The 26,834-nt window shown below is 42.6% G+C and overlaps 2 protein-coding genes and 1 long non-coding RNA gene across 5 annotated transcripts in view; 2 read left to right on the forward strand and 1 right to left on the reverse strand.

Moving 5' to 3' along the window:
• Mapk1ip1l (mitogen-activated protein kinase 1 interacting protein 1 like) overlaps nt 1–8,521 on the forward strand; it is a 29,755-nt gene extending 21,234 nt beyond the window's left edge. For 2 of the 3 annotated variants that reach the window (XM_021222840.2, XM_021222841.2), the window contains 2 exons: nt 4,406–4,468; nt 6,729–8,521. In XM_021222840.2, the coding sequence (XP_021078499.1) occupies nt 4,406–4,468 (63 nt within the window). In that variant the 3' untranslated portion in view covers nt 6,729–8,521. The remainder of the gene's footprint in view (nt 1–4,405; nt 4,469–6,728) is intronic. The other variant, XM_013125052.3, reaches the window with a different exon arrangement.
• An 8,961-nt stretch (nt 8,522–17,482) lies between these two features.
• On the reverse strand, nt 17,483–25,019 carry LOC121136100 (prostaglandin D2 receptor-like). Its single transcript, XM_040735767.1, has 2 exons — nt 24,168–25,019; nt 17,483–18,513 (listed from the first exon to the last, which is right to left on the reverse strand). The coding sequence occupies exons 1-2, from the start codon at nt 25,017–25,019 to the stop codon at nt 18,283–18,285; spliced, it is 1,083 nt and encodes a 360-aa protein (XP_040591701.1). The 3' UTR covers nt 17,483–18,282.
• LOC121136101 lies at nt 24,920–26,646 on the forward strand. The gene is made up of 2 exons (XR_005873224.1): nt 24,920–25,053; nt 25,554–26,646. It is a non-coding gene; the product is annotated as an uncharacterized LOC121136101 (long non-coding RNA).
• Nucleotides 26,647–26,834: the final 188 nt, after the last annotated feature.

The following is a 26,834-nucleotide window of genomic DNA, read 5'->3' on the forward strand; positions in this document are numbered from 1 at the left end:
CCCCCCTCCCTAGTATTTTTGAGTCTGGCACTATGCCACTATTCTTGTAAGGCAATCTGTTAACTCCTAACCTACCAAATAACCAAGCACATCTCTATAGAGTCATTAAATATCTGTCTGAGCTGTGAAGAGAAACCTTAGTAAAGTGTCCCCTGAAATTTCACGAGTACAATCTTGCTGTATACTCCCCCAGATTTTTCTTTTCTTGCAAAGTATGGCACAGCAAATAACATGACTTGGTGTTTGCATTTATTATGCAGTAAGTTTATTTTAAGCCGCCACAAAGAGTTAATGACTACACATACTAAGTATATGTGGGAGGCACAGAGGTCCTCGTGCTCACAGGAAACCAGGAATGTTAAACACACAGGGTTGTCTCCTCTAAGGAGATGTATAACCTGTTTTCTGCCCAGAAAACTGGGAGCAGATGTGATTAATAGCCTGGTGACTTTTGCGTTATCTGAGTGGCCGAGACCATGCTGGATCCTTACCATGAACTTGTCAATCTATATCTTTATGTCATGTATACATAAAGGTTTGATGTACTTGTGTCTTAAGCTTTGTTGTGCACACGGGATTTAGTTACTTACCATCAAGAAATTCTTCAGGAAGTTGTGCTGTGCTTAAAATGAACTCCTTAGAGTCAGACTCCTGAAGTTGGAACCAACACCGGCTACTGAGTCGTGTTGCCTCTGATTTCTTGCCTCCCATGTATCATTACTCATTATTTCCAGAGACCCTCTGCAGCTGGTGCCAATGTTATTAAATAATGCTGCTACTCAAGTGCCGGCTCAGAATTACTTGCTTACTTCCTTATCAATGACTTGTCCTTCATCATCTACTGGAATTCTGTGTCAACAAAGTAATGGTATTATAGAAATTTATGCATGACATAATTCTCCACAACATTTTGTGTCTCCTTGATTACAAGAAGTTATATACTTAAATGATTGTTAGGACACTTGGACACTTCTTTTTTTTTTTTTTTTTTTTTCTTTTTTTGGTTTTTCGAGACAGGGTTTCTCTGTATTGCTTTGGAGGTTGTCCTGGAACTCGCTCTATAGACCTCGAACTCACAGAGATCCGCCTGCCTCTGCCTAATGAGTGCTGGGATTAAAGGCGTGTGCCACTAATGCCTGGCTGTTAGGACACTTCTTAAATAACTTCCTGGTAAAGAGCCTACAGGATTTTAGTGCCAGTAGATAAAATTCGGGTTGTTTTTTTCTATACTGATAAAAATCGGCAGGTAGCATTAGCATGTTACTTAGGATCTGTAGATAATCATTATCTAAAGACCCACTTTTAAGAGGTTTTGAAGATACCCCATAGGTATTACCTAAAGTTATCTAAAAATCCTGTAGAGATTGCTATTAATGCTTTTACAGATAATTCTTCAAAAGGACAAGGAGCTTATGTTTTTACGCTATTTCCACATCCTCCATAAAAATAATTGTTCCCTCCCCAGCTCAAGAGTCTGTACTCCCAGTCAGCTTTTATTAGATGTTTCTCAGCTATTGAATATTTTAAGATGTTCTGCATGTTGTACTCAAACTTTCTCTTTTAGAAACTGCACGACTTAAACCCATATCCACTGCTAATGTTACTTCAAATTTATTTCTCTCCCTTCAGACGTCTATATGACAACAAACTCAGCGTTGTTTTATAAGTTGTGTTCATGCTCATTCTAATTTGCTTCCTCCTCATCCATAATTCTTTCTTTTCAGGTCACTCAAAACTCTCAAACAAAATTCTAAATCTTTGCAGGTGTGATCCTTTACCTCTTGAGCAAGCTCAACAGATCATCAAAACCTGTCCTGTTCTTTCTTCCCACACCCATCTGTAAAGGAATTGATCCCCAGGGGCTGGAATCTAATGCCATCCTACCTCAGAATCTGGACATTTAAAATATGTTGATACTTTTTCTAATATGATTGTTGCTTCTCTTCACAGGGGCGAAAAGTCATTTATTTGTTGTTTGTTTGTTGCATGCCTTTTCCTTTCTAGGACTCCCGTTACAACTAAAAACTGATAATGGTCTTCTTTACACTAGCAACTACTCTAAAGAATTTTGGAATTTACAGAATATTAACAATGTTACTGGAATCCCTTATAATCCACAGGGTCAAACTGTTAAGGAACACCACCATCAGATACTTAAATGGCAAACTTTAAAAATAAAAAGGGAATGTAGACACCCAACTAAGTCCCCACACAGTATGCTATATTTAGCTATGCTAACATTACATTTTTTTACTTTAAAGGATATTGTTTCTTCTGCTCCCCAAAAGCATCTTGCCCGAAAGGAGTCACAGCCTACAGTGTAGGTTAAATGGAAAGCTTTAGAGACATGAGTGGAGGGACCCAGTGTTCATTCAACATCAGGGCAAGGTTATGCTTGTGTCTTTCTAGACAATGAATGAAGTTCCAGGTGACTCCCATTCTGATGAATCTGAGCAGGAGAGCACCCCAGAGTCCACTGGGCAAAGGAAACTTCTCAAGGTAGACAACAAACCTATCAGGAAGCGACATCCCAAGAGGAAGAGTAAGCCAATAACTTGGGGAGACATCAAGAATTTAACTCATCAAGCTGAGACCTTGGGGAAACAACAAGGACACAGTACAACTGACCCAAAAATGATGTTGTTAAATTTAATGACTATATTACATGTTAATTCTCAGCGTGACCCTTCAGATCCCAAATGATTTTTCATTGCGGGAGATAAAGGTATTCCTGGAGTAAACAGTATAATGTTGTTTTGCCATTTAAGTATTATTTTAGTCCTTTGAGACCAGTTGTATGGACAAAAGATAGTGTACAAATATTTAGTCACATGAGTGGAGGATATATTGGTTGAACTAATTTGATAGATCAGTCCAAACACAGTAATACAGATTTTAGCATAACTAAGTACTCTTTAGAAAGCTCTGGGAGTAGAAATTATAGTTGAATGATGATTTTAAAAAAGGAATTTCTGATGTATTGATATTATTGTACCCAGAAGAGTGCTATCTGTTTCCAATGGTTTAGAAAATAACCTCTGGCTTCCTGTGGTGCATATCAGTCAACAAGACCAATCTTTGTGCAGAGCAGACCTATCTAATCCTGGCCTATTAAAAAGAAATTTATATGATGTAGGAGTTACTCATATACATTATTCACAAATAACACAGGATGAAATAGAATCTACCCATGCCCATATTCATAGGGCTTCCCCTGATGGTCCTGTTTTTTTGGGTCTTTTATTTTGTTTGCATATTGTTTCTGCTTTAAATGTACTTTTATCCCTGCTTATTGCAATTTCATGTCTAATAATACTCTTCCCTCTGGTAAACAACTGCCTTTTTAATAACGAAAATGCTACTTATAATGTCCTTGCTATGAGTTGTAAAGGTTTATGTTGGATATGCTATATTACATCCATTTTGTTCAGTAAATCTTTGCAATCGATTAATAGAACAGAGAGCTCTTCTGAAAATGTGCTGATTCTTTCCATCTATTACTGCATCCTGTAGTGGTTACAGCCATTATAGCTTTTTTTATTGCCAGTTCCAGAAATGATTACTGTAATACAAAGAGAGGTCTCAAAGATGGCCTTGTATGATTAGTAAAACTGCTAATATTACAGCAAGTATACTAGCAGAAATTAATCAGAGATGGGTGAATTGAGAACCACGGTTTTACAAAATAGAGCTACCATGGATTATTTGTTGCTCAAAACATAATCTTAGTTGTTGATAATTTCCTGGTATGTGTTGGTTTAATGTGTCAGATTTTTCTCATACTATTGATGATCAAATTAATGATTTGCATAAAGAGATAAGCTCTTATGGTAATCTTTAAATGGCCATCCTAGTTATGATCGATTTTGCCTTTTTTGGGTGCATTGTTAGCTATTCTTATAATTCTGTCATGCTTGTCTGTATTAGACTAGCCACATAGACAGTGCATTCAACCTTTGGCTCTCTGTAAAAAATAAAACGGGGGTGATATGGGAGCTCTAGGGGAACCAGGAATGTTAAACACACAGGGTTGTCTCTTCTAAGGAGGAGATGTATAACCTGTTTTCTGCCCAGAAAACTGGGAACAGATGTGGTTAACAGCCTGGTGACCTTTGGCTACCTGTGTGGCAGAGACCACACTGGATCCTCCCCAGACCCTTACTGTACACTTGTCACTCTGCAGGATCTATCTTTATGTAAGATGTCATATGTACTTTACAAAGTATTTCTATGTGCTCCCGTCTTAAGTGTCATTGTGTATATGGGATTGAGCTATTTATCACAAGAAATTTTTCAACAAATTGCGCTGTACTTAAATATGCCTAAAATAAACTATTCAGGGTCAGACTCCTAAAGTTTGAACCAGCTACTAAATCCTGGTGAACTGGGCTGCTTGCTCCTGCAGACTGTTGCTTGTCACCCGATGCATGTGGAGAGGAAGCCATGTGTGGCAGGCAGCCATGTGTAGGTGAGCTGCATTCGACAAAAACATGTTTTTCCATAGAGATATGATTAACAACAGCTGAAGTAAATTCATTCCTGCCGAATACAGGAATATGCAAGCATATTCCAAACACTTCTGTGTTATTGAAGAAACTGAGGTCACAAGGATAAAAGATACCCAGAGTGCTTTGTTTTGAAATGTTGTAGATAAATCTAATTGTCATTTGATGCATGAGTATCCTAGAAGCAAACAAATTATAAATTAATAATTTTAAAACGGTTAAAAGCATTGCATGTAATACTCTGCCACCAAGAACAGAAACCCAAAATATGTCCAATATGTTGGTTACATTATTATAGATCAGAAAAATCTAGAGAATACCTTGAAAAGAGACACACATAATTAGTAGTTCTCTTGTCTTACAGAACTTTAAGAGGAACAGAAATGTTCTGATGACCTATGCAAATAGAAAGTGATTTAAATCCCTAGAAAAATTAAATGCAGCTCCTTCTTCAGCTAAATGAAGGAGTCATCAGTAAAGCTAGCCCTGCAAGATCTGTCCACTCTACAAGTTGAAGCAAAGGAGGATGAGAAAGTAAAGCCAATACAGAGGCACTCACTGCAGATGCTCAGGTCAAAGCAGCTAGCATCGCCAGAGAGAGTTCTCAGGTGGCATGGCACTGTGTTTTGTAAGATAGCCTCTCCCATGGTGCACAGGGCCTTAACTTGGTCCCACGTGGGCACATTTGTTATTTTTTGCCCTTTAGCTGGAAGCTGTCCTCCATGGTCTTTGATGGCCCAGGGCTGCAGGAGCCAGAGGATTTCATGTTTTGATGAATCCATCTGCAATGACAGACTCATAACCATTCCCAATTTTTTTTCAGCCAACCAGGCTTCCAAGTCTGAAATTGTTTAAGCCACACAGGCCCAGAATGTTCTGTAGAGAAACATTTTTGAACTCTTCTAAACATACCACATTAAGGCAAAGTTTCAAAAATTAAAAGTAAATAAGGAAAGTGCAAGACTATCTGTTGGTTCTCCTCCTGTTTTGTTTTGCTGTTTTAATGATTGTTTTAGTGTTCTGTGTTCTCTTTCAATTATACCCTGGCCTTGAGGGCTAAAATGAATGCCTATAGTATGATTGCTGTTCATTCTTTATAGAAGTTGAGTTTTACTGATGTCGGCTGGTCCATTGTCAATTTAGTAGGCGCTCCCATAACAGGGAAAGTTTGTATAGGAGAAGAGCATACTTCTCTGAAAACTGAGGTTCAACCCAGAGAAATTGAGATCGTGTTTCAATGCAGATGGCCTGGTACATCTGAGGCACAAGAGCAAATGAGAGACAAGCATTTGCCATAATTCATTATTATGTTACCTCTGGAATTGACTTGAGCTATGGCTATGACAGTATGAGGTAGCACAAATACAACGTTCCTGCAGTTTCATCTAAGTGGGTGTAATGGTATACATACAGTCCTTTAGTATTAGTGTGTAGTAAGTTTGATTCTCTTGTTCTGGAGAAACAGTGTAAATTTGCTCTTACAACAAAGGAATACTCAGAATCAAGTCCCTCCTGTTTTATGTCCTAAACATGATAAAAGAAAATATTGGACTAAGGAATGCCTAATTTGATAATGGTAAATTTGATAAGATTAATGGGAACATTAATAACATAAGCTGTAAGACTAATATCCCTTCTGTACTAACACATTTTAATTTTGTACCCCTTTGTTTAATCTTAGTGGAGCTCATAGTTCTGAACCCTGTGGGGTTTGAATTTCCCTCCATAGCAGGCCATTTGGAGGGCTATTCTTCTATGGGTATAATAGAGACATCAGTCAGCTTCAGAATCAGTTAGTCCTGTCAAAGTGATGAATAATGTGAAGTAAACTCACTTCTATCCAATGTATTTGGGAGAGACACAAAAGCAATCCAGGAACAATTCCATGTTTTTGAAGAAACTGAGGTCTTTGGTTTGTTGGAGTTTTCTCACAAGCACTCAGGAATCTTTTTTTTTTTTTTTTTTTTTTTTTTTTTTTTTACGAGACAGGGTTTCTCTGTTTTGGAGGCTGTCAGTCCAGCCTGGCCTTGAACTCACAGAGATCCGCCTGCCTCTGCCTCCCGAGTGCTGGGATGCACTCAGGAATCTTACAGGACTCTGTTCTTCGACTGTTGCAACAGTGTAGTTCCGCTGGTTGTTGTGTTCACAAAGACACACACACACACACACACACACACACACACAATTATAGAAGTTGATCTTTCCCCTTTCTTTCTGTTGCAGTACCATTAAGTTGACAGTGGATGAAGAGATGGAGCGTTTCTTTTTGAAGTACATGTACATGCACATGAAGGCATATATACAAATGGCTGGTTTCGCTATTGCTAAAGGACATTCCTGAACCAACAACTTTCGTACCTCAGAGTTCCTGCTTCATGTGTTTGGATATGTAGAACATCACGTGGGTACAATCAGATACAAATGTAAAAGCAAATTATTCAAGTGTGGTTATGTATATTGAATAGCTTTTGATAATAATTGCTTAAAGTATAGCTATACCCTCAGAATCTAAAACTACATGGATTATTGTTAGAATCTGTAACTTAATTGGCAAAGTAATTCAAGTATTTTTTTATAATCATCCCATATAACTGAAAACAATCACATAATTGAAATATGACTCCTCAACAGTTTGAGGTCTTCTACTACACAAACCTCTTGTTAAATTTTAGCTACATAAATATGTATTATGTATGTATTTACTAAGTTTAATTCAGCATTATACCCTCTTCTGCCAAAGTAAGATAATGTTACTATCAAAATTGCATTATGTTTTTTCTAGAGCTTTGACAGAGCTCTAGAAAAATGTTGGTGCCAAATGCACTTTAACGGGAGTCAGACTGCCCATGCTCTGAGCCCAGCCTCAGGAGGAGACAGAGAGATGGAGGGCGTAAGAGAGGCCACTGCTGCTGGGCGGTCACTGTTGCAGGGCCTCATAGCCCACCAGGGGGAGCTGGGACCTTTCGTCTCTGGCCAACAGCAGGCCCAACAGGATGTCAGAGTCCTGTTTGACAATCCAAATTCGAATTCACAGATCATTTTTCTATAAGAGAGCACTTCTAACATTGTATTATTTCCTTATAAGTTAAGTTACTGGCTGGACTTAATAAACATTTATGACTTTTTTAAATGGGAAAATTGCTCTAAATTCCAAATGACATTCTCATAATGACTTGAACCACAACCTGCTTGAGTGGTGGTAGAATTACACACATGTAATACATGTTTCTTGGCCTCAGTATACAGGACAACTGAAGTGGAAAACTTGATTGGCAAAGCCATGGTCCAACCTCTCAATAGACCAGGTATAGGAGACAGAGCTTGTGCTGGGGTGCCAGGGGTGCCATGACAGTGACTGGTGACCCAAAAATGTCACTGATCTTCCTGCCAGGTGGGTTTAGGCGTTGGTTCACAAAGATACTCCTGAGGTGCATTTAGTACCAACATTTTTAGAGCTCTAACAGAACAAGAAACCTATTTTAGAGCTTAACGCAGTTTTGAAAGGAACACTTTGTTATTTTGGCAGAACTGGATATAATGATTGAATTAAGCTTAGTAACCACAAAAAGATAGCTGATTATTCTAACAGGGTTTTCTTGGGTCTGGAGCCTCCACTGCCAGTCTGAGCATCTGGGCTGGAATATACCATCACTCTTCTGCCTACCTTTGTAAGTTTTAGCCAATAATTACCAGCTGCCAAATTCATCCACCAGTGTTTTGTTTGTTGTTTTGTGGGGAGAGTTGTTAGTAGAATTTAATGACCCATCTTGCATGGTATGTTGTGGGTGGTACTTCATTTAAACCCTTGTTCTTTGGACTTTTCAACTGATAATTGGGAGTTATTGGACTTATTATTTAATGTAAGTGGAAATCAAAATGATAGCAGAATTTTCTATGTTATTATGTTTTTTCTCAGAATATTTCTCTTGTTACCCTCAGGGTAGAGTATTTCTAGGTTCAGGCTAGAATCAAGAAAAGCAAAAATAAAATAAAAGGTAGCCAAATGAGGAAAATAATGCAGAAAGGGTTTTCTATTTTTGTTTTAACCCAAGAAAAGAATAATAATGGTTTCAGAACAAACCTTGCTGGGCCAGAACTGGTCTACTAAAAAGAAAGCTTGTCAATAAGTGTTTGGTTCAAATTACAGAATTTGTTGACATGGGTTGATAAAAATTTTTAAATATGGCAAAAACAGTTGAGGTGTGTGCAGGAATAATGTCTCTGGCATTGAAATTTTAGGTTTTACAGTGTACACTTTATTCAAGAGTTCCCTCATTTGTTCATCTTGCTGTCAGTAGAGGGTAACAGGGAAGGCAACAGAATGTTCCAGAAAACAGTTTTCTTGTGGACTAGGAAGATGGCTCAGAGGTTAAGAGTACTGATTGCTCTTCCAGATGTCATGAGTTCAATTCCCATCAACCACATGATGGCTCACAACCATCTGTAATGAGATCTGGTGCCCTGTTCTGTCAGGCAGGCAGGCAGGCAGAACATTGTATACATAATAAATAAAGTCTTTGCCAGGCAGTGGTAGTGCTCGTCTTTAATGAGAGGCAGAGGCAAGTATATCTCTGTGAGTTCAAGGCCAGCCTGGTCTACATACTAAGTTCCAGGACAGGCTCCAAAGCTACACAGAGAAACCCTGTCTCCAAACAAACAAAAATCAAGATGCACTTCACAAGCTAACACTGACTTTACACACACACACACACACACACACACACACACACACACACACACACACACACACACACACACCAGCTTTTGAAACTTGGTGTAGATTGGAGACAGATCTGCTCCATCTCTGGTAAGAGGATCCTCATTTTCATAACAGCTACCTACACTTGTAAACAACCAGTGCCATGTGTTCCTGGCCTCAGTGATTTAGAGCTGCTCTGTCAAGTGCCAGCATTGCAAGCTCTGGAGATTGAAATGCAAGCTCAAGCCTCTGATCGGCCCAGTGTCCAGAGACGTGTGAGCCTGCCTGCAGGAGCTGCTGAGAACAGCCGTGTCCTCGGGGAAGACAGATCCTAGGGGAGCAAATCTCACTTTATTTTCAGAATTCTGCCAAGTGAAACGAAAGTGGGGATGGGGCCTAAGATTGCATGCACACTTCTAGCCATAGAACCCACCTGAGGACTGGTTCTGTCCGGTGTGGGTATCTGTGATGGGGCTCCCTGTGCTAGAGAGTTAGCCACACCAATACCAGCCACCTAGGTAGAAAGTAATTAACAAAGCTGTCAGGATAGCACATTTTAAGTGGCACTAGATTTTAAATTTGATTTTTTTTTTTTTTTTGAGACAGGTTCTCACTGTAACTCTGGCTCTCCTGGAGCTGTTAATCTGTTAATGTAGATGAGGAACTCCGAAACATCTTCCTTCCTCTGCCTCCCAATGCTGAGATTAAAGGCATGTCCCTGGCTTGTTAACTCTGTGTGTGTGTGTACAGATACTCATATATATGTGTGTGTGTGTGTGTGTGTGTGTGTGTGTGTGTGTGTGTGTGTGTGTGTGTGTGTATGGTGGTGGCTCATGCCTTATAAACCAGCATTCAGTGGACGCAGAGGCAGTCAAATCTCTGAGTTCCAGGACAGACAGGGTTACACAGAGAAACCCTGTCTCCAAAAATGACAAAAGCAAAGGAATATATTTCAAGATCATAATGCTGACCAGTGCAACTATTCAAGTGTGCAAAGTAGCAGAATGCCTTCTGCTTTTCTGGACAAGGGCACGTGCATAGGCTGTCACTCATTAAAAGGTGTTGGCTTGGTCCATTAAGTAGATCTCACATATCTGCTCTATTGAGGTTTTTTGTGATTCTTTTCTTAAAATTGTGATTTTCCACTTGTGGAATAATGGTAAATTCGATGTGTTTTACAGTCTATGTATTTTAACTTAAACTACCTGTTGTGAGGTTTGAGACATACACGTTTGTACCATGCACTTGTAAGCAATGGAGGAGACATGGTTTTATCGCCTGCTGCTGGATTTGTAAACAAAGACAAATGTTGCTTGAAGAAGGAATCATAATTAAAAGTAGGCTACAGATGCGATGCTTGATATTTTTAAGGTAAAGTTATTTGTGTTTGTGTGTAATACCTAAAAGCATTTTTAAGAAATGTATTTTCATGGTTTCACAGTTTCTCCATGTATTTTGTTCCTGGGACCCAATTCTAAGCTTCCCTAAAAAGTCCAGAGCCCATTTAACATCTTATTTGTAAAGAAAGCGAGGACCTGTGTGCGTGTGACCTGCACTCTCTGAGGAATCACACCTGCTGCCTGGAAAGAGCCTTGCTTCCTAAACACCCTTCAGCAGCAAGGTGCCAACACCTGTATGAGGACGCTGGATTGTCTGCCTGAAGTCAGGGAACCATCCCTCTCCACCCCTGCAGCCACCACCCCCATGCTTACAAACTGTGACTCCCTTTGCTCTGATGTCACACATGTGGTGAGGCAGGGTCCCAGTAAGCCTACTGAGGTTGATCCTGTCCTGGGAGTTAGCCAGCCTTACAGCTCCCGAGAAGGAAAATGCTGGAAAAGATTGTCACATAAACACGAAAGAGGAAGGAGTGTAACCACTTCCCCATCCCAGGCACGACTGGCTGCTTAGATCAGGTTGGGGTGGGGAGTACACAGTTTGGGGCAAGCGACCAAGCAGCTAGAGTCTCAAACTGGTGCTCAGGGAGCAGACGGAGAAGTAAATGTCCTCCAGCAGGCCTGAGAGGACACAGAGTTTTGGAGTTTCTCTGGGTGATCTGAACAGTCCAACAAGAGTGCACAGGTCTTCAGCTGGGAGATTGGGGGTCTCACACCAGAGATAGTCACCAGTCAACACAAGAAACTGGCTGGTGTTCCTGGGCTTTCCCAGTCACCATGTTCTGCCCGAATTGTCAAAGGACCACCTGACTCCAAAGACGGTCAATCGATTTCACAGAAATAGTCATTGTATCCATTCCCCTCCACAAAACACGGCAGCAACTCCCTACAGCCACAGCTGATGCCTGAAGTGGGGGTGGGGTGGGGGTGGAGTGTACAGATGGAAGGGGAGTGCTGCATGGGTGGCTCACTGGACCATGCGTCTCTGAGAAGTTGCGTGTCATCTCAGGGGCTGCAGCAGCTGTAGCCCCAGGAGGGCTCACTCTCCCTTCATCTTATATCAAAGGAACTGACAGAAACATGTAGAGGTGCACAGTAACAACAACCAGGGATGGCCACCACACAGACCAGAGCAATCTGGTGAAGTCTCACCCAGACCCTTGACCTGGATTCCCACACCAGCCTCTCATGTATGTCCTAAACAGAGAATGCCTCAACAGACTTATCTCTACTGGTGACAGACCAGGTGACTTTCAATTTTGTCTCCCTATAGCGGTAGAGGTATCTGATTCCTCAGACGCATTAGGAAGCTATCCATTAGAGGGAATCCCAGGGTCCTGGAATGGCTCAAGATGTGCCTATTCCAGAAGCTCCTAGACTATCACATTCCCATTCCAAGGGGTTCCAGACCTTCAGTTTCTCTAAGTCTGGTCTTGGCAATCTCACTGGGGTCTCCAGAAATGTGAGGTATATGCCAGAGAAGACTACTTGGACATGGGTTCAAACCCATAAAAAGTCTTTATTAGCTGGCCAGCAATGATCCTGGGTGTTTGGAATCCCAGTGTCACATGAGATTTTCTCAAAGTGGACATTTAAGAACAAAAATCACATTCTGGGTTGACACACCTTATTAGCAAGAATTGTTAGCCAGAAGCACAATTACAGAAGCCAAAAAGCAAGGTTTGTACACCTAGGGACTTTCCCAGAGTCCGGGACTTTGATAGGTTATGTCTTTATTCTCATTTTAGCAGGTGTTGCTACCTATTTGGATTCAAAGCCTGAATGGTTCTTCCGTCATGACATCAGTTGTGCTAAGGTCTGGTGGTCTGTTGCACTGATACTAAATTGACGGAAGCAAGCTACTGGCTTCATTGTTTTCCTGGGTGTCTTTTCAGTACAGTCGTAAGTGTAATAATCTATGATTTGGGGCTTTGTTGTTTTCAAACAATATCCTAATAGTGTTTTGAATGAGATAGCTCATAAGCTCACGTGTATGAATACTTGGTCCCCAGTTGGTAGAACTGCTTAGGAAGGATTAGCAGGTGTGGCTTGGTAGAGGAAGTGTGTCTTGGGAGTGGTTTTGAGGATTCAAAGACTCTAGCCACTTCCAGTTAACTCTCTCTGTCTTCTACTTCTAGACCAAGATGGGAATGCTCAGCTGTTCCTTCCTCAAGTTCTTGTTCTAACCCTCTGGAACTGTAAGCCCTAAATTAAACACTCAGGTTCATAAGTTGCCTTGGTCCCCTATATTATTACAGCAACAGAAAAGTAGGTAAGACAGCTCAAAATGGCAGCACCTGGTAAGAGGGCTGTGTGACTTTGTGTCATATTTCCAATTAGGTTCTCAGTGCTTCCTAAGTATGAAACCATCAAGGTACTTTATGAGCTTGGCTGAAAAACTATTTCTTGTTTTTCTCAATGATGCTTGATTATCCTTATAGTTTTAACATTCCAGTAATAGAAAAAAACAACAAAAATCAAGTCTTTTGAGTTTGCACATTCTTTGTCAGGAAGCATGATAAATTCTAGACACATCCATTGTGATGATTTCCAAGATTAGACTGATTTCTGAATCCTCAGTTGTCTCGAAGACTGGAATGTTCCCCCTTTGTCAGTAACAGATGAGACCTGATGCTGCCCTTCACTAAGTCAGGTGATTGTGAAAGGCAGGGAGAGGAAACCCCATTTGCCAGACCTCACTTAGCTTTGCTTCATCTGAGCAAAGAAAGGCATTGTGACTAAATGAATAGCCTTCATAGTTAGCATGGTGGTTAATGTCAACTTGACAGCACCCGAAATTGCCTAGGAGACATGCCCCTAGGAACACCCATGGAGGATTATTAGTTTATTAGAACTATTATATAAAGCATTACTAGGTTAGGTTAACCTCTGGTCATGCCTGTGAGGGACTGTTTTGATTTAGTTGAGGTGGGGAGATCCACCCATTATGAGTGACTGGCATACTGTACTGGATACGATGGGGGAAGTGACCTGAGTATTAGCATCATCTGCTCCCTGACTGCAGTCACAGTTCAACCAGCTCTCAAACTCCTGCTGTCTTGACTTTCCTTGATGGAGTGCCTTGCAGCTATAAAACAAAGTACACCTTTCTTCCTTAAATGTTGCTTGTGTAAGAGTATTTAATCACAGCAACAGAGAAGCAAGAAAGACAAATAGTTTTTTCTTAAGCTGGATGGGTAGTGTGTATTAAAACCCGTCATAACCTCAATCAGGAACTGTAACTTATTATCTAGGAAAACTGGGAATGTAGGGGAAGAGAAAACACTGGGCTCAGAGAGCTTCTCCTTTCCCGGATGGTTTATGGGAGCACTGAGACTCAGAAGCAGAAAGTTGTGAACTGCAAGGGACCCGAAAGGACACAAACCCAGCCCCATGGTGGGATCCCTGAGGAGTCACATGGTGGATATCTCGAGCCACAGTGGGATCCCATGAGCTCCACCTCCTCAGCACTGGGAAGTAATTTCCTCTCTCCTCGCTGTCTGAATCCAGTTCCATCTTGCCTGCCTCTTCCTGACATGTGTGATGGTAGCAAGACTTTGATCTCTCATGCTTCTATGCTCTTCCTTTTGTATTGATGGCCACACTGCTTGTTAAAAAAACACCTTGCAGTGATGCATTCACTCCTGAGTCTATCCTATAGCCAAATAGTGACTTTGAACAACTCAACCTTAAGCACTTGAATTCTGCTGTGCCTAGCATTAACTTTGTTCACATTTGAAGGTCAGGCTTCTCTGGGCCTGCACATACAGAGTCTTTGTGTCTCTCTTCAAGTGAAAAACCAAAATCAAAACCAAAACACAAAACATACAGAAAAAAACAAAACATAAACTACCCCTTCCTGTAATTCAGTGGGACGTACAGTAGGGGAGCCCAGGGCCAGGCAGTTTTGAAATTCATCATCCTTAGCTGGGAGCTAGGGTCCAGTACAGGGACTGGTACAGAGAGCTGCCCCAGGCCAGGCACAACCATCTTCATGTTCTCTGGTGTCCCTGCCTGCCACAGTCACAGTTCACTCTCCTGTGTGACCCTCACCACCACCAGACTACTTGCCCTCACTCCAAAGCCTCCAGTTACTAGCAGGCAGAGCCTCCCAGAACTCCAACCCCTCCAACTGACCTGCCCACTACCTCACGTTGAGAAACCTACCACTCTTTCAGCCTCTTCTCCTGCAAGCTTTGGTCTTAAGTCCCACACTCCTTCCAAATGGAGCTACTAAGCCTGGACAGGCTGCCCTTGTTTGTGCCTGCATTCTTCTACATTTCTGTCCTTCAGACCCAAAACTTGGCCTTGGTGCCTCTCCTCTTGTTTTCTCAGTCCCGTTCTAGAATCTTTTCAAAAATACTTTCATGTAGAAGGGATACTTATTGTTGTCTGTTACACAGATTAACCCTGTCTCCAAAAACCAAAAAAAGAAAAAGAAAATAAATATTTATTGTCTCAAATTTTGGAAAACACAGGAAATTATCAGTGGACAAAAGCATGCTTTTCTTTGATTCATTTTTGCAAGATATTTTTGTGTACATATTTATTGGTCACATCTTAAAGTAGTTTGTATCCTGATTTTATCACTTAGTGTTACATGATAAGTTTTCTCTTTAGTGTTTATGTTAGTTGAAAAAACTTTTTAAAAAGTTCTATGTTTAGTGAATATATTATATGTAAATCAAGGTATATTTGAAGTTTTGTTTGTTTAGACTTTATTCTTGTAGTTTCTTTCTTTTCTTTGTTTTTGCTACTTAAACTAAGCCTACAATTTTAAAAAATATAGTTCTGGCAGTATCTCTATTTCTTCTTTTGGAGCAAAATTCAAGAGTGGAAATACTGGTACCCCAGGCCTTCTCAGACTCCTGTCACTTGCTAAGGCTCCTACCAAGAAAGGTATGTAGAAACTCACATACTCACCAGAGGTTTGTGAATATTTACACTGCAATAACCTTCTGAATTTTGCAAGTCACAGTGTTTTCTGTTTAGTCCTCCATCATTTAATTCACATTTGTGCATTTCTTTGGTGAGGCTGAATGATTTTCTACATTTCTGGACTCTATGCATTCTCTCTTCTGTGGACTGCCTTTGAGTGTCCTTTTCAGTTTTCAGTTGAGGTTGACATGTCTACCTATTTCCAGTGTTTTAATGAAACATCTGCTCCCTGTGAAGTTCTTTGGACAGGCCCATGTTTGGCCCTCCTGGGGATGTCTTGGCACTGCATGTAAACATTTACTACCGAGAGTTGCCAGTGGTGTTACAACCTTTACAGTCTTGTCTCCCTCCAGTGGGCAATGAGCAATTAGCAACTAGTACCTGACCATTCCCTAGGCACAAAACCTGTGTCGAAGATTTACTGTTGCACCGATGATTTACTGAATTAATGATAAATTAGGGAGGGTCCCTGTGCAGCACCTGGACATGGGTTTTATCACAGCAGTTTGTCAGCATTTCATGAAAAGCAGCAGGAGCGATAAACTCTTGGATGAGCTTGGGAAATTTTTCTTAAGGTAATGTAAGTGCCGTAGGACTTAGAAAAATTCACACTTGCAGGGCTAGAAATTGAAATATTGCTGGCAATTGTTTGCTCATAAAAAATCAGATGTTTATCTTTTATCTCAAGAAACAATTTCCTCCACAAAATATTATAAAATTACATTTATTTATTCATCTGGAGCATTATTAAATTATCTGGACAATTGCCCTAGCATACCTTCTAAAAGTAGGACACAAAAAAGATGTACTTCCTCAGGAAAAGGAAAAATAAGGCCTCATTAATATTTAACATAGAAATGAAAGCCAAACCAAAACCAAATGTGTTTCTCATTGAGTTATACCCTCAAATTATACTTCCTATATCCCTAATTTGGCCTTTTCACAGTTTTGTCATAAAATATGTATATATATATAATGTGTCAAATACACACACACACACACACACACACACACACACACACACTACCATCTCTGAGAGCTCAGAAAAACCAGAGGAGAGAAAAGTGGGTTTTCTATTGAAACAGAAGTTAGCTCTTCTTGTTTTTGGAAGGCACTCCGGGTGGAGGCCTTGAGACCATCTCAAAATCTGAGTGGTTAGGGTGCACAGGGACTAGAGAAGTCTCTCGTGTTCCCATCTGTTGATTTCAATAGTGAAAGCTCTTGCTGTGAGGAGGAACTAGAACTTTCTGTCCCCCTGCAAGGGCCTCCCCTTTCTCTTTTGGGCACAGTGTTGCTGAGCTGTGAAAACGCAGGTGTAATTAAAGTCTCCAAGTGTCGTCCTGAGCCACACTCTGATTCTGCAAGCACTCCTCACAGGGAATTTCATAGTGAAGGAAACTGCAATGGGCAGGTGTGAAGGCCAGTGCCATCACCCTCCACAGGGGCTAAGTCCTGGGTGGGCCTCTTCCTGTGCTAAATGCCCTGTGAGTTCACACAGCTGAAATCGTAAATAATACAGCTATGTGGTAAGTCACACTCCAGTGTTTTTCCAAGAAACAAACCCTTTTCTCCAAAGAATTCATCAATGTAATAAGTGAGGCTCCATGAATTGATAGTTTTAGAATCAATACCCACATTACTGATTCCCACTGACATTGCTGCCTCCATCTGCAAGAGCCCAGACTTCCAAACACCACAATTTTCTTTGTTCCATTTTGAGTTGTGGGTCCTAGATACAACATGCCTCATGTATACCACACGGGAGTTGTACATCTTCACCCGAGGCCAGTGAGCTCCCTGACATGGTCTCCCCAGATGCCTGACCTCGACTGGTTTCCCAATTCACTTCTCTGAACAATATCTATAAATTAGATTATTCTTAGCCCATTTGACAAAACAAACAAACCCCCAAACAAACAACAAAAAAACTGGAGCAATTATGCTACAAAATAAGTTAGGTTTTACTAAAACACGACAAAACATATTGTGAGCAGTTGTAGGCTTGTTTAAGAATACCCACCATAAAATTTATAAACAGACAATGGTATTTCTACCATATTTAAGTAAAAATCCACAGTTCTCAAGACTGCTCTAAAATTTAGGGCCACCAGGTATAAATGTTGGGACAATTAATATCATTGCTATAATGCTTTTTTGTTTTGTTTTTACGAGACAGGGTTCCTCTGTATTGTTTTGGAGGTTGTGGGTCCAGCCCAGCCTCGAACTCAGAGACCTGCCTGCCTCTGCCTCCCGAGTGCTGGGATTAACGTCGTGCGCCACCACCGCCCGGCTGCTATAATGCTTTTAACAGTGTTTACAACATGCACATTTTAGTTGCTGTCAATAGCATGATATTTTAAACTGGACCAAAATGATTTATGGATACAGATTGACAACCTATTGTTAAATCAGATACATGCTTTAGTTATGGGAGATATTTTGAAATCTACTTTTATTATTTTCAAGTGTGTCTGTGTGCGGTTTTGTACACATGAGTTGCAGGTGCCCATGGAGGACTGAGTCATCTACTCCCCTAGAGCTGGAGTTACAGACAGCTGTGGACCACCTGAATGGGCGCTGAGACTCAAACCCAGGTTCCTGGAAGAGCAGTGCATGCTCTTAAGTGCCAAGCCATCTCTTCACTCCCAGAGGATGTAATCTTTAAAGATTGTATTGTAGGGATTTTCTAATCGTGGTTCTTTGAGTGTGTGGTACATTTTCAGCTTACCAGAGCACTCAGGTCTCACAAAGTGGATTCCGTTTTAGATTGGTAGGAATGGCTGTGCCAGTTTCTGAAAACCAGAGGTCTTATGAAGATCTTGTGAAATAACATCCGGAATACTGGCGTCCTGAAAATGATGAAAATCCAGGGGTCCACGATTGAAATCACAGACAGAAACCGCAAGGCCTGGAGATCTCCCGAGTCTCCTTCAGTTGTGGTAACACGTTTGAAGGCTCCATAGTAAGCACGATACTGTGGGGGAAAATACAAAGAAAACCCAAAACATTACACAGGTGAGGACTTAGAAGGCAGATGGAGGGAATGAATTCCACTGCTTAGCCTGGAGTTCTCACTCTGTGGCTGGTGGATGTGGATGAGGATCTGTGAAAGTGGGGAAACTGAGTTACAGCTGGGAGACCCATCTGACTCGCTCCCTGAAGGCTGTTCCCCATCCTGGTCTCAGGTTTCCAGGACGCTGCCAGATAATGAAGACAGCACCAGGCTTCACACAGAGACACTTTAACTAGTGTCCTTACATGCACACTTTATTCAGCTGCCTACTTTCTGTCCACTCTTACTATTAGAAGTAACTGCCACACCTAGGGACACACCAACAGATGGAGCTTTGAATGGAAGTAAAAAGACAGGAACTATGAGGATAAAAACACACAAAGTGACTTGATGAAAGAAATAGTTACCACATGTAAATTCTTCCTTTAAATTGTTCATGAAAATTGGTTTTTTTGAGACAGGGTTTCTCTGTGTAACAGCTCTGGTTGTCTTGGAACTCTTTGTAGACCAGTCTGGCCTAGAACTCACAGAGATCCACTTGTCTCTGCCTCCCAAATGCTGGTATTAAACTTGTGTATCACCATTACCTGGCTGTAAATTGTTCCTTTTATTAAGATAGATTCTATGTAAGATGCTGGCAGGGGCTACCCCAAAATAGATGCCTATTTACCTGTGTCCAGCTGCCTCTTATGCCCTGATCTCACCATGGGTTTCTGTAGTTTCCTCAGAGCTCTGCCAAGTGCCTCAGGTCATGACTCCCTGTCATTCAGGTCACACTGCTGCCTAGATCAGCACAACCTCAGAACACCATAGTGATGCTGGATACCTTTACTTTTGGTATCACCCTTCCCATGCCTACTGGGTTTCTAAATCTATTATGAAACAAACTGACCCTAATGGAACAGAAACTACATAAATCCATTATTGGTAGGGGAAACTGTGCCTAAGAGTACTCGAGGCCACCCAGAAGCATCTCTTCGAGAAGATGCACATTCCTAGAATCAGTCTCCTTATGTTGACTCCCTTCTCTACAACATTGCAGTAGTCTTGGCTATTTCAGTCCAGTGCATTTGGAAGATGTTTACACAGGTTCCTCTGTTATTGATAAATGGACACCCTTTCTCCTCATCCTTGCTTCATAATGCCAACAGCAGTAATAATGGCTGATGTCCACATAGAACCTTCAACTCCCAGGCATTATTCTAAGACTTTTTGAAATTTTCATTTTCTCTTTAGAAAAGTCTTCTGAGTAAAGACAGTCATTATCTCCATTTTACAAGACTGGAAATGGATTAAATAGCCAAACAGTTCTTAAAACTGACTTCAAATATTACCCCTTTTAGGAACCTCTTTGAGACATGGGCTAAAGGTCTAAGGTTCCAGGTTGGAATCCTCTCTTCAGATGTGTGGCTTCAGGGAAGATGTTGCTTTCTTATTTTTACAAAAATGGTCACTGTGCCAGCTTTCCAGGATACTTGCAAAGATAGAATGAGACAGTGTGAAGAAATCTGCAGGAACAGGCTCTGGTATATAATAAATGCTGGATAATTAGCTTGCAAATTATTTTTTCAACTAGGAGTTGCCCATTTCCTCTGCTACACTGTTCTTTAGCCTTAGTTATTACCCTTCCCTTACATCTTATTCCAGCACTGGGATGTTCTCATTTGGTATCTCACTGAGTTACAGAGTGTGTTAGATGAGGTAGGTACCAGATATATTTCATTGATGTGTTTTATATTTGTTAATTTTCTCCTCAGAGAAGAGGTGAAATGTAATTCCAACCAATGCAAGAATGTTTGGTAATGGAATGATACGTGTATAATTAAAACATTTTATCCTTTTTAATTAAAATATATTTTATTACTTTGTGTGTTTAGGGTTGTGACACCATAGCACACATGTGAAAAATCAGAGGATAACTTGTGGGGGTTGGTTCTCTCCTTCCATCATGTGTTTTCTGGGAATAGAACTGACACCAGCAGGCTTGGCAGCAAATACCTTTACCTGCTGGGCCATCTTGCACACCAAGCTATTTTCTTTCTATGCAGTACTTATCTATGGCAATTCTACTATGTTATCTTTAATTTTACTTAGTTTTTTCTTCAAAGCTGGGGATTGAACACAGGACTTCATACAAGTCCTCGGCCAATACTCTGTCATTGAGATAAACCTTTAGTCTATTTATCTGCATATTCAAGCCTTTGCAGCTGTTATTACAAGTAAATTATTCTACAACTGGGAATTTTCAGTTGGCTCAATTTACATTAAGAACATCCACATAGAGTTTGGAGAGAAGGCTCAGTAGCTAAGAGTATTGCTCTTTCAGAGAGCCCAAGTCTGTTTCCAGCACCTATGTGGGATAGCCTACAATTGCCAGTAACTCCAGTGCCCTCTTCTGGCTTCTGCAGGCATCACAGGCACAGCCCCTAACCATATATACATAATTAAAACATAAAAATATTTTCAAATATAAAAAGAGCATTCATTTGAAAGAGTGCCCTCCGATGAGGTTAGGGGTCATTGAGAAGATGCTTCTGTTGCCAGCTTGGTGGCTTTTTACATTTGTGCTGGGATTCAAACTCAGGCCCTCACGTTACTGGCAATACCATACAACTACATTTTATAAGCTTCTTAAGTTTACTGCATGTGATTGATACAGATTCAGACACTATTCATTTAAATACAGGTTGAATGGGTCCTTTGTAATTCTTAAGAGTATTAAGAAGTCCCTAGACCATAAAAAGTTTGAGAACTGCTTCTAGGATAGCACACCGTCTCCTGAGGCGATCATACTTGCTGATTAATTTGCAATAACAATAAATGAGACCCACAATTAATAACAATACTGATAGCAGTTAGTGAAGCTAGGCATTGGGTTCTGTGACATGTGCATGAACACACACACACACACACACACACACACACACATCTATTCCAAATTGTTTGGGACTAGATAGGTTTTTGTTTTCCCTCAGAATGTGTAATATGTGCACCCATCAAGACACTGGTGTAGAATGCAGCCCTCCACAGGCACCTCTGTCCTGAGATGCATGTCTTACACACCTGTGGTCTGACACAGGCACCCTGTCTGTACTCCAGCCTTTCACTTGAAATCATGTGTGGGAATTTTCCACTTATGGCAGGACATTCATGCTCAAAACATTTTAGCCTGTGAAGCATTTGGGATTCTGCTCAAGAATGCTCACTGTGGGCTGGGGGAATGGCTCAGCGGGTAAAACCCCTGCTGTGAAAGCTTGGGGATCAAAGTTTGAATCTCTAGAGTCCATAAAGCTCATATCAAGGCACATCTGCGATCCCACTACTCACATAATGTCCTGGTTGGGTTTTGTCAACATGACAGAAGTTAGGGTCATCTGAGAAGAGGAACCTCAACTGAGAAAATGCCTCAGGGCTGTAGGCTCGCCCGCCCGTGGGGGCATTTGTTAACTAGTGGTTGACAGGGGAGGGCTCACCCCATTGTGTGTGGTGCCACCTGTGGGCAGGTATATAAGAGAGCTGACTGAGAAGCCATGGAGGGAAAGCCCAGTAAGCAGTGTCCTCCATGGTGTCTGGTTCAGTTTGTGTCTCCAGGTTCCTGCTGGCATCCTGCCCTGGCTTTTCCACTAGTCTCTGATGTGGACCTGCAAGCTGAAATCAGCCCTTTCCTCCCTGAGTTGCTTTTGGCCATGGTGTTTATCGCAGCAACAGAAACACAGCAAGATAGGAGGCTGCTGGCCAGCGGGTCTGGCACATACCAGCAAACAAAGAGTCACTTGTCAATCAAAGTGTCAGGTGAGGATCAATGTCTGAGGCTGCTTCCTCGTGTGCATCACGAAAAGCACATGCCTGTGCTCATATAGGTGTGTGCACACACATGACACACAGAGAGATGAAATCTCAGTGTTGTGATTTTTAGCCTTTGTCAATCCTACACAGCTCCAGATGAGGTCAGACAGCAAATAATCCACTACCACAGTCACTGAGTGCTAAACTTGACCCAGAACGACAATCATGGAGAGATCCCTTCGTCCTTCTAGGAAATGATGGCTCCTGTGAGGAATGCTGTCTGGCTTGCACTTATCCAGGACTTTATAAATTGTTTTATCAAATTGGTTTCAAGTATCTTGGCTCCTTCAATTCTCACAGGTCCATAAGATAACATGGCTCTCCTTAGAGATGTGTCCAAGGGCTGTGTTTGTTCCATTGTTCACAGTTTCCTGATTTAATCACATTAAAGCATCCAGAAGCTGCTTCAGATTTCCATGGACCTAGCCACGGCTTGCTTTCATCAGAGCACAGGTAAGCTCCAACGGATCTGGAGCTTTTTGGTTAAGGGCTGTAAAGTAAATGCTTCAGGTTTTCTAGTCCAAGGGAACAAATAATGAATGTTCAGCAGACACTAATATAACCAGAAAACACACATACCCCCACAACTATTATTTATTATTTTATGTCTATGGGTGTTTTGTCTGCATGTATGTCCGTGTACCACACGTGTGCCTAGGACTTCTGGAGCCAGAAGAGGGGTCCCCAGATGGTCATGAGCTGTTATGTGAACTAAGAAATTAAAGACGCAATAACAATAACTGGGTGCAACTTTTAAGTACAGTTCTAATAGGAAGAATTTGATTCTTTGTTTGTTTGTTTGTTTGTTTTTACGAGACAGGCTTTCTCTGTATTGTTTTGGAGGGTATTGGTCCTGCCAGGCCTCGAACTCACAGAGATCCGCCTGCCTCTGCCTCCCAAGTGCTGGGATAAAAGGCGTGCACCACCACTGCCAGGCGGAATTTGATTCTTTTTAAAAAATTGAATAGTGCTTAGTTTAATTGGGGCTCTAAACTGATTACAAATATTCATTTCAGTTTGGGAACTGCCAACTTAGTGAGGTTGTTTAAATGCTACACCTGGAGCAGCTCCTTCATTCAGCCTCTGCCATCTTCTTGTTGTAATTTGGAACCCAAGTTAATGAGATTCTTTGCCATCTCATTGGCCAAGATTGAAACTAAACCCTCAGGACAGATGAGGGCACAACCTGCCACCTGTAACCCCTCCCCCTCTGCTTTCACCATGCCCCCCTCAAGGGCAGCGCAGCTGCAGGCACAAACCTAGAGTTTTCAGAACTAAATCTGTGTTTATTGCTCATTTCTGTAAGCCACTCTGGATGAACTAACCCCTTTCCTTCTCTATGCCAAAATCCAGAGAGGAGCTCCCAGACAAGTCCGTTTCCAACACCTCTGAATTAAAAGGCAGATCTAACAAAATAAAATACATCGCTGGTGCGGGGGTCGGGGAGTAGAGGAGTAAGGTCTTGGCACACAGATGACTAGAGAACTCACAGACCTGAGCAGAGAGGAGGGGGCATCTGGCAGTCGGAGAATGTTGTACTGAGTCTCTCTAACCTTTTGTCCAACATTCCCTCTTCTCCCTCTACAAATGAGGTCATACCTTAGGGCTGGGAAGGAATTTGCTCTCCTGGAGTGTTGAGCACAGAATCAATCCCCCACCCCTACCCATCCCCAGCCAGAATGGGAGAGCAGCATCCCTCCCTCTTCCAACTTCCCACTGGGCCGAGCCCGAGGCGCTCAGTTTTCCAACTTTGGTGCCCAGCAACTCACAATAAAAGGCAGGGAACACACAGTGAAGAGCACTGTCATCAGAGCCAGCAGCAGGAGGTGGTCCAGCTCCTCCAGGGGATGCAGGGACTCTTGCCTGTGACCTGAGCCTGTCTGGGAGTAGTCCCTGAGGCAGCAGCGAGGGTGGCGCCTCAGGCGCCTGTGCATGGTATAGAGGTTGTGCATGGCACCCAGGTTGCAGAGCACGGTAGCCAGGACCAGCAGCGCCATGAGGCTGGAGTAGAGCACAGAGAAGCCGAGAACCGACAGTGAGCGCTTCTCATGGACCATCTGGATGAAGCACCAGGTGCCTGGGCAGTACTGCACGAACTTCCCAAAGCCAGCGAAGGGGAGTGCACAGAAAGCCAAGCAGAAGGCTCCCACAATAGGAGCCACCAGCACTCCCCTGCGCAGGGTAATGTGCCTTTGGTAGAAGAAGGGATGTCCCAGAGACAGCCAGCACTCCAGCGCCATAGCCAGCAGCTGTAACGTCGAGGCTAGTCCAAAGAAGGACATAATGAAGGCGAAGGCTTGACATAACTTACTGCTCCCGGCAGGCAGCAGTTCCTGTAGGCTCCGGTTTTGCGCATAGGCAGCCAGAACCACCGGGCTGATTAGACACTTGCCCAGCAAGTCTGTGACCGTCAAGCCGCACACTAGCACGTAGAAGACCGAGGGTAGAGGGCGCTGTGGCCGCGGCCGGCAGGACCCCAGGCCAGATCGTGCCAGCAGCACCAGTGCCAGCAGGTTGCCCAGCAGTCCAGCACTGAAGAGCAAGCCGCCCATTGTCGCCGAGGAGCCCTTTTCCACCCAGCGAGATGCCTGGCAGCGATAGAAGGACAAGGAGGCATTCATGGTTCTTGCTGCGTCCAGCTTGAGGGGAGGCCAGGTGTGGAGCACCCCAGGGCCCCTCGCGGCAATGCTCTGCTGGGGCACAGGGAAGTTACAACAAAGAAAGATCAGCAGGCGGCTGGGTATTGTTCACAGTCAGTCCTCCTATCTGAGATTCCGGGTCACACCCCTGGAGGAGGGCGGGACACTGCTATAAGTATCCCAGCGGGGGGGCGGGGGGGCGGCTCTGCTGAGAGCTCTTCCTGATGCACAGGGTCCCAGGAGAGACAGATCCTGTACCCAGAGTCAGAAGGAGAGGAGAAAGTATCCAGGATCTGAACACCCCAGGCTGGCCCTTCAGAGCAGGCAAGAGAACTGCAGACAGAAAGGGAACCGAGTAGGCACCAACAGAGAGAAGGGAAGCAGCAGATGGTGGTAGCCATCAACTCTGCATACAACCAAGCTAGGAGTCTGAGAAAGGGCAATGGTCTATTCTTCTCAGATTTGTGTAAATAACATTGGCGGCACTCCTGAGCCTTGGTTCCCATTCTCTTTCAGATGCCTGCAGTGTGGAGATTGACTATGAGGAGAGAAAAGAGGGGCCTTGGAAATCAGGGGATCTGGTTAGTGTGGCAGAGGTATCCAGTGGCAGTCAGCCAGGCATCAGGAGTTTGTTGAGTCCACCTGTCCCCTTCCATGGTTCCTCTGCCAAGAGGCTGACCAATTTCCAGGCCAGCTTTTTCTGCACATGGAAAACCAAGAGGTGATATGATGTGGGTGCCAGAAACCACCGTGACTGTGTAGCCAGGGATGTGGTTAAGAGCACTGATGCTGTCATCAGGCCTGGGTTCAAGTCCTGGGTCTGCTGTTACTGTCTGTGTGAACTGGGACATGCTCAGCTTCTCAAACAGCGACGTCTCTCCTGGTTGCTTGGTCACTTTGAAGTATGGAGACAAGATATAGAATGTGCCTGGGGAGTCCTTGGTGCATGCAGTTGCCACAATTTTATTGGGGGAAAGCATTTCTTTTTGTTACTTTGTTTTGTTTTGTTGCTAATAGGTAGCTGCAGATTTCAACATGGATTCTGAAACCAGAACATTTGCCTTGTTTTTGAGCATCCCCACTCTTCTGTCCTGTGACTACTGGAGAAAATGTCGTCCTTTCTGGCAGTGGCTTGTCTGCACCAAAACGGGAGGGCATGTTCCCTGGAGATTCCTCATTTAACACTCCTTATCTTGGGACAGAAACTGGCATCCACTGCGGAATTTTAGAGGCGCGATTTGGGCTAAATTATGTAAGCAAGTAGATTACGCCTTGGCATGAAAAGCTTCATCTGCAGTGCTCTTTGCCTATGCTGATGGACAGGGTCAGGGAGAGGGCAGGTCCTGAGCTTCACATGTGGAATCCTGAGGGGTGGGCAGAGAAGCTGCCTCCCACTGAAAGCCTGGCCAGCAATTCAGGCCACAGGAAAGCAGGAGTCCAAGTTGGGAAATTACATAGGACCTTTAGGATTTTGGCTTAGTGTTTCAATCTCTCCGAGATTCAGTGTCCTTATCTCTGTGTTAGGGGACCTCTTTGACCTCATACGATTGCTGTCTGAGGAAAAGTAACAATAAATAATTTGACATGGAGTGGTGACAGTAAAAGCTAACACTGAGAGCCTTGTCTCTGCTGGTAAACCTCTAGGCCATTCAGGGTGCATTTGGGTGCATTGACTGTACTACAGAGGTCTTGGTGAGGTCAGTCCTTGTCTATGCTGGACGCCGCTAAGTCAACAGTTCTCAACCTGTGGCTTGTGACCCCCCCAAAGACCATCAGAAAGCACAGATTTTACATTAA

This window comes from Mesocricetus auratus, unplaced genomic scaffold, assembly GCF_017639785.1.
Source record: "Mesocricetus auratus isolate SY011 unplaced genomic scaffold, BCM_Maur_2.0 Super-Scaffold_100048, whole genome shotgun sequence".
Lineage (NCBI taxonomy): Eukaryota > Metazoa > Chordata > Mammalia > Rodentia > Cricetidae > Mesocricetus > Mesocricetus auratus.

Coding starts and splice junctions, on each gene's coding strand:
- LOC121136100 (XM_040735767.1), bottom strand. CDS start 25,019: ATGAATGCCTCCTTGTCCTTCTATCGCTGCCAGGCATCTCGCTGGGTG. Junction 18,514..24,167: donor TGTGTTCCCTGCCTTTTATT/GTGAGTTGCTGG, acceptor TTTCCCCCACAG/TATCGTGCTTACTATGGAGC.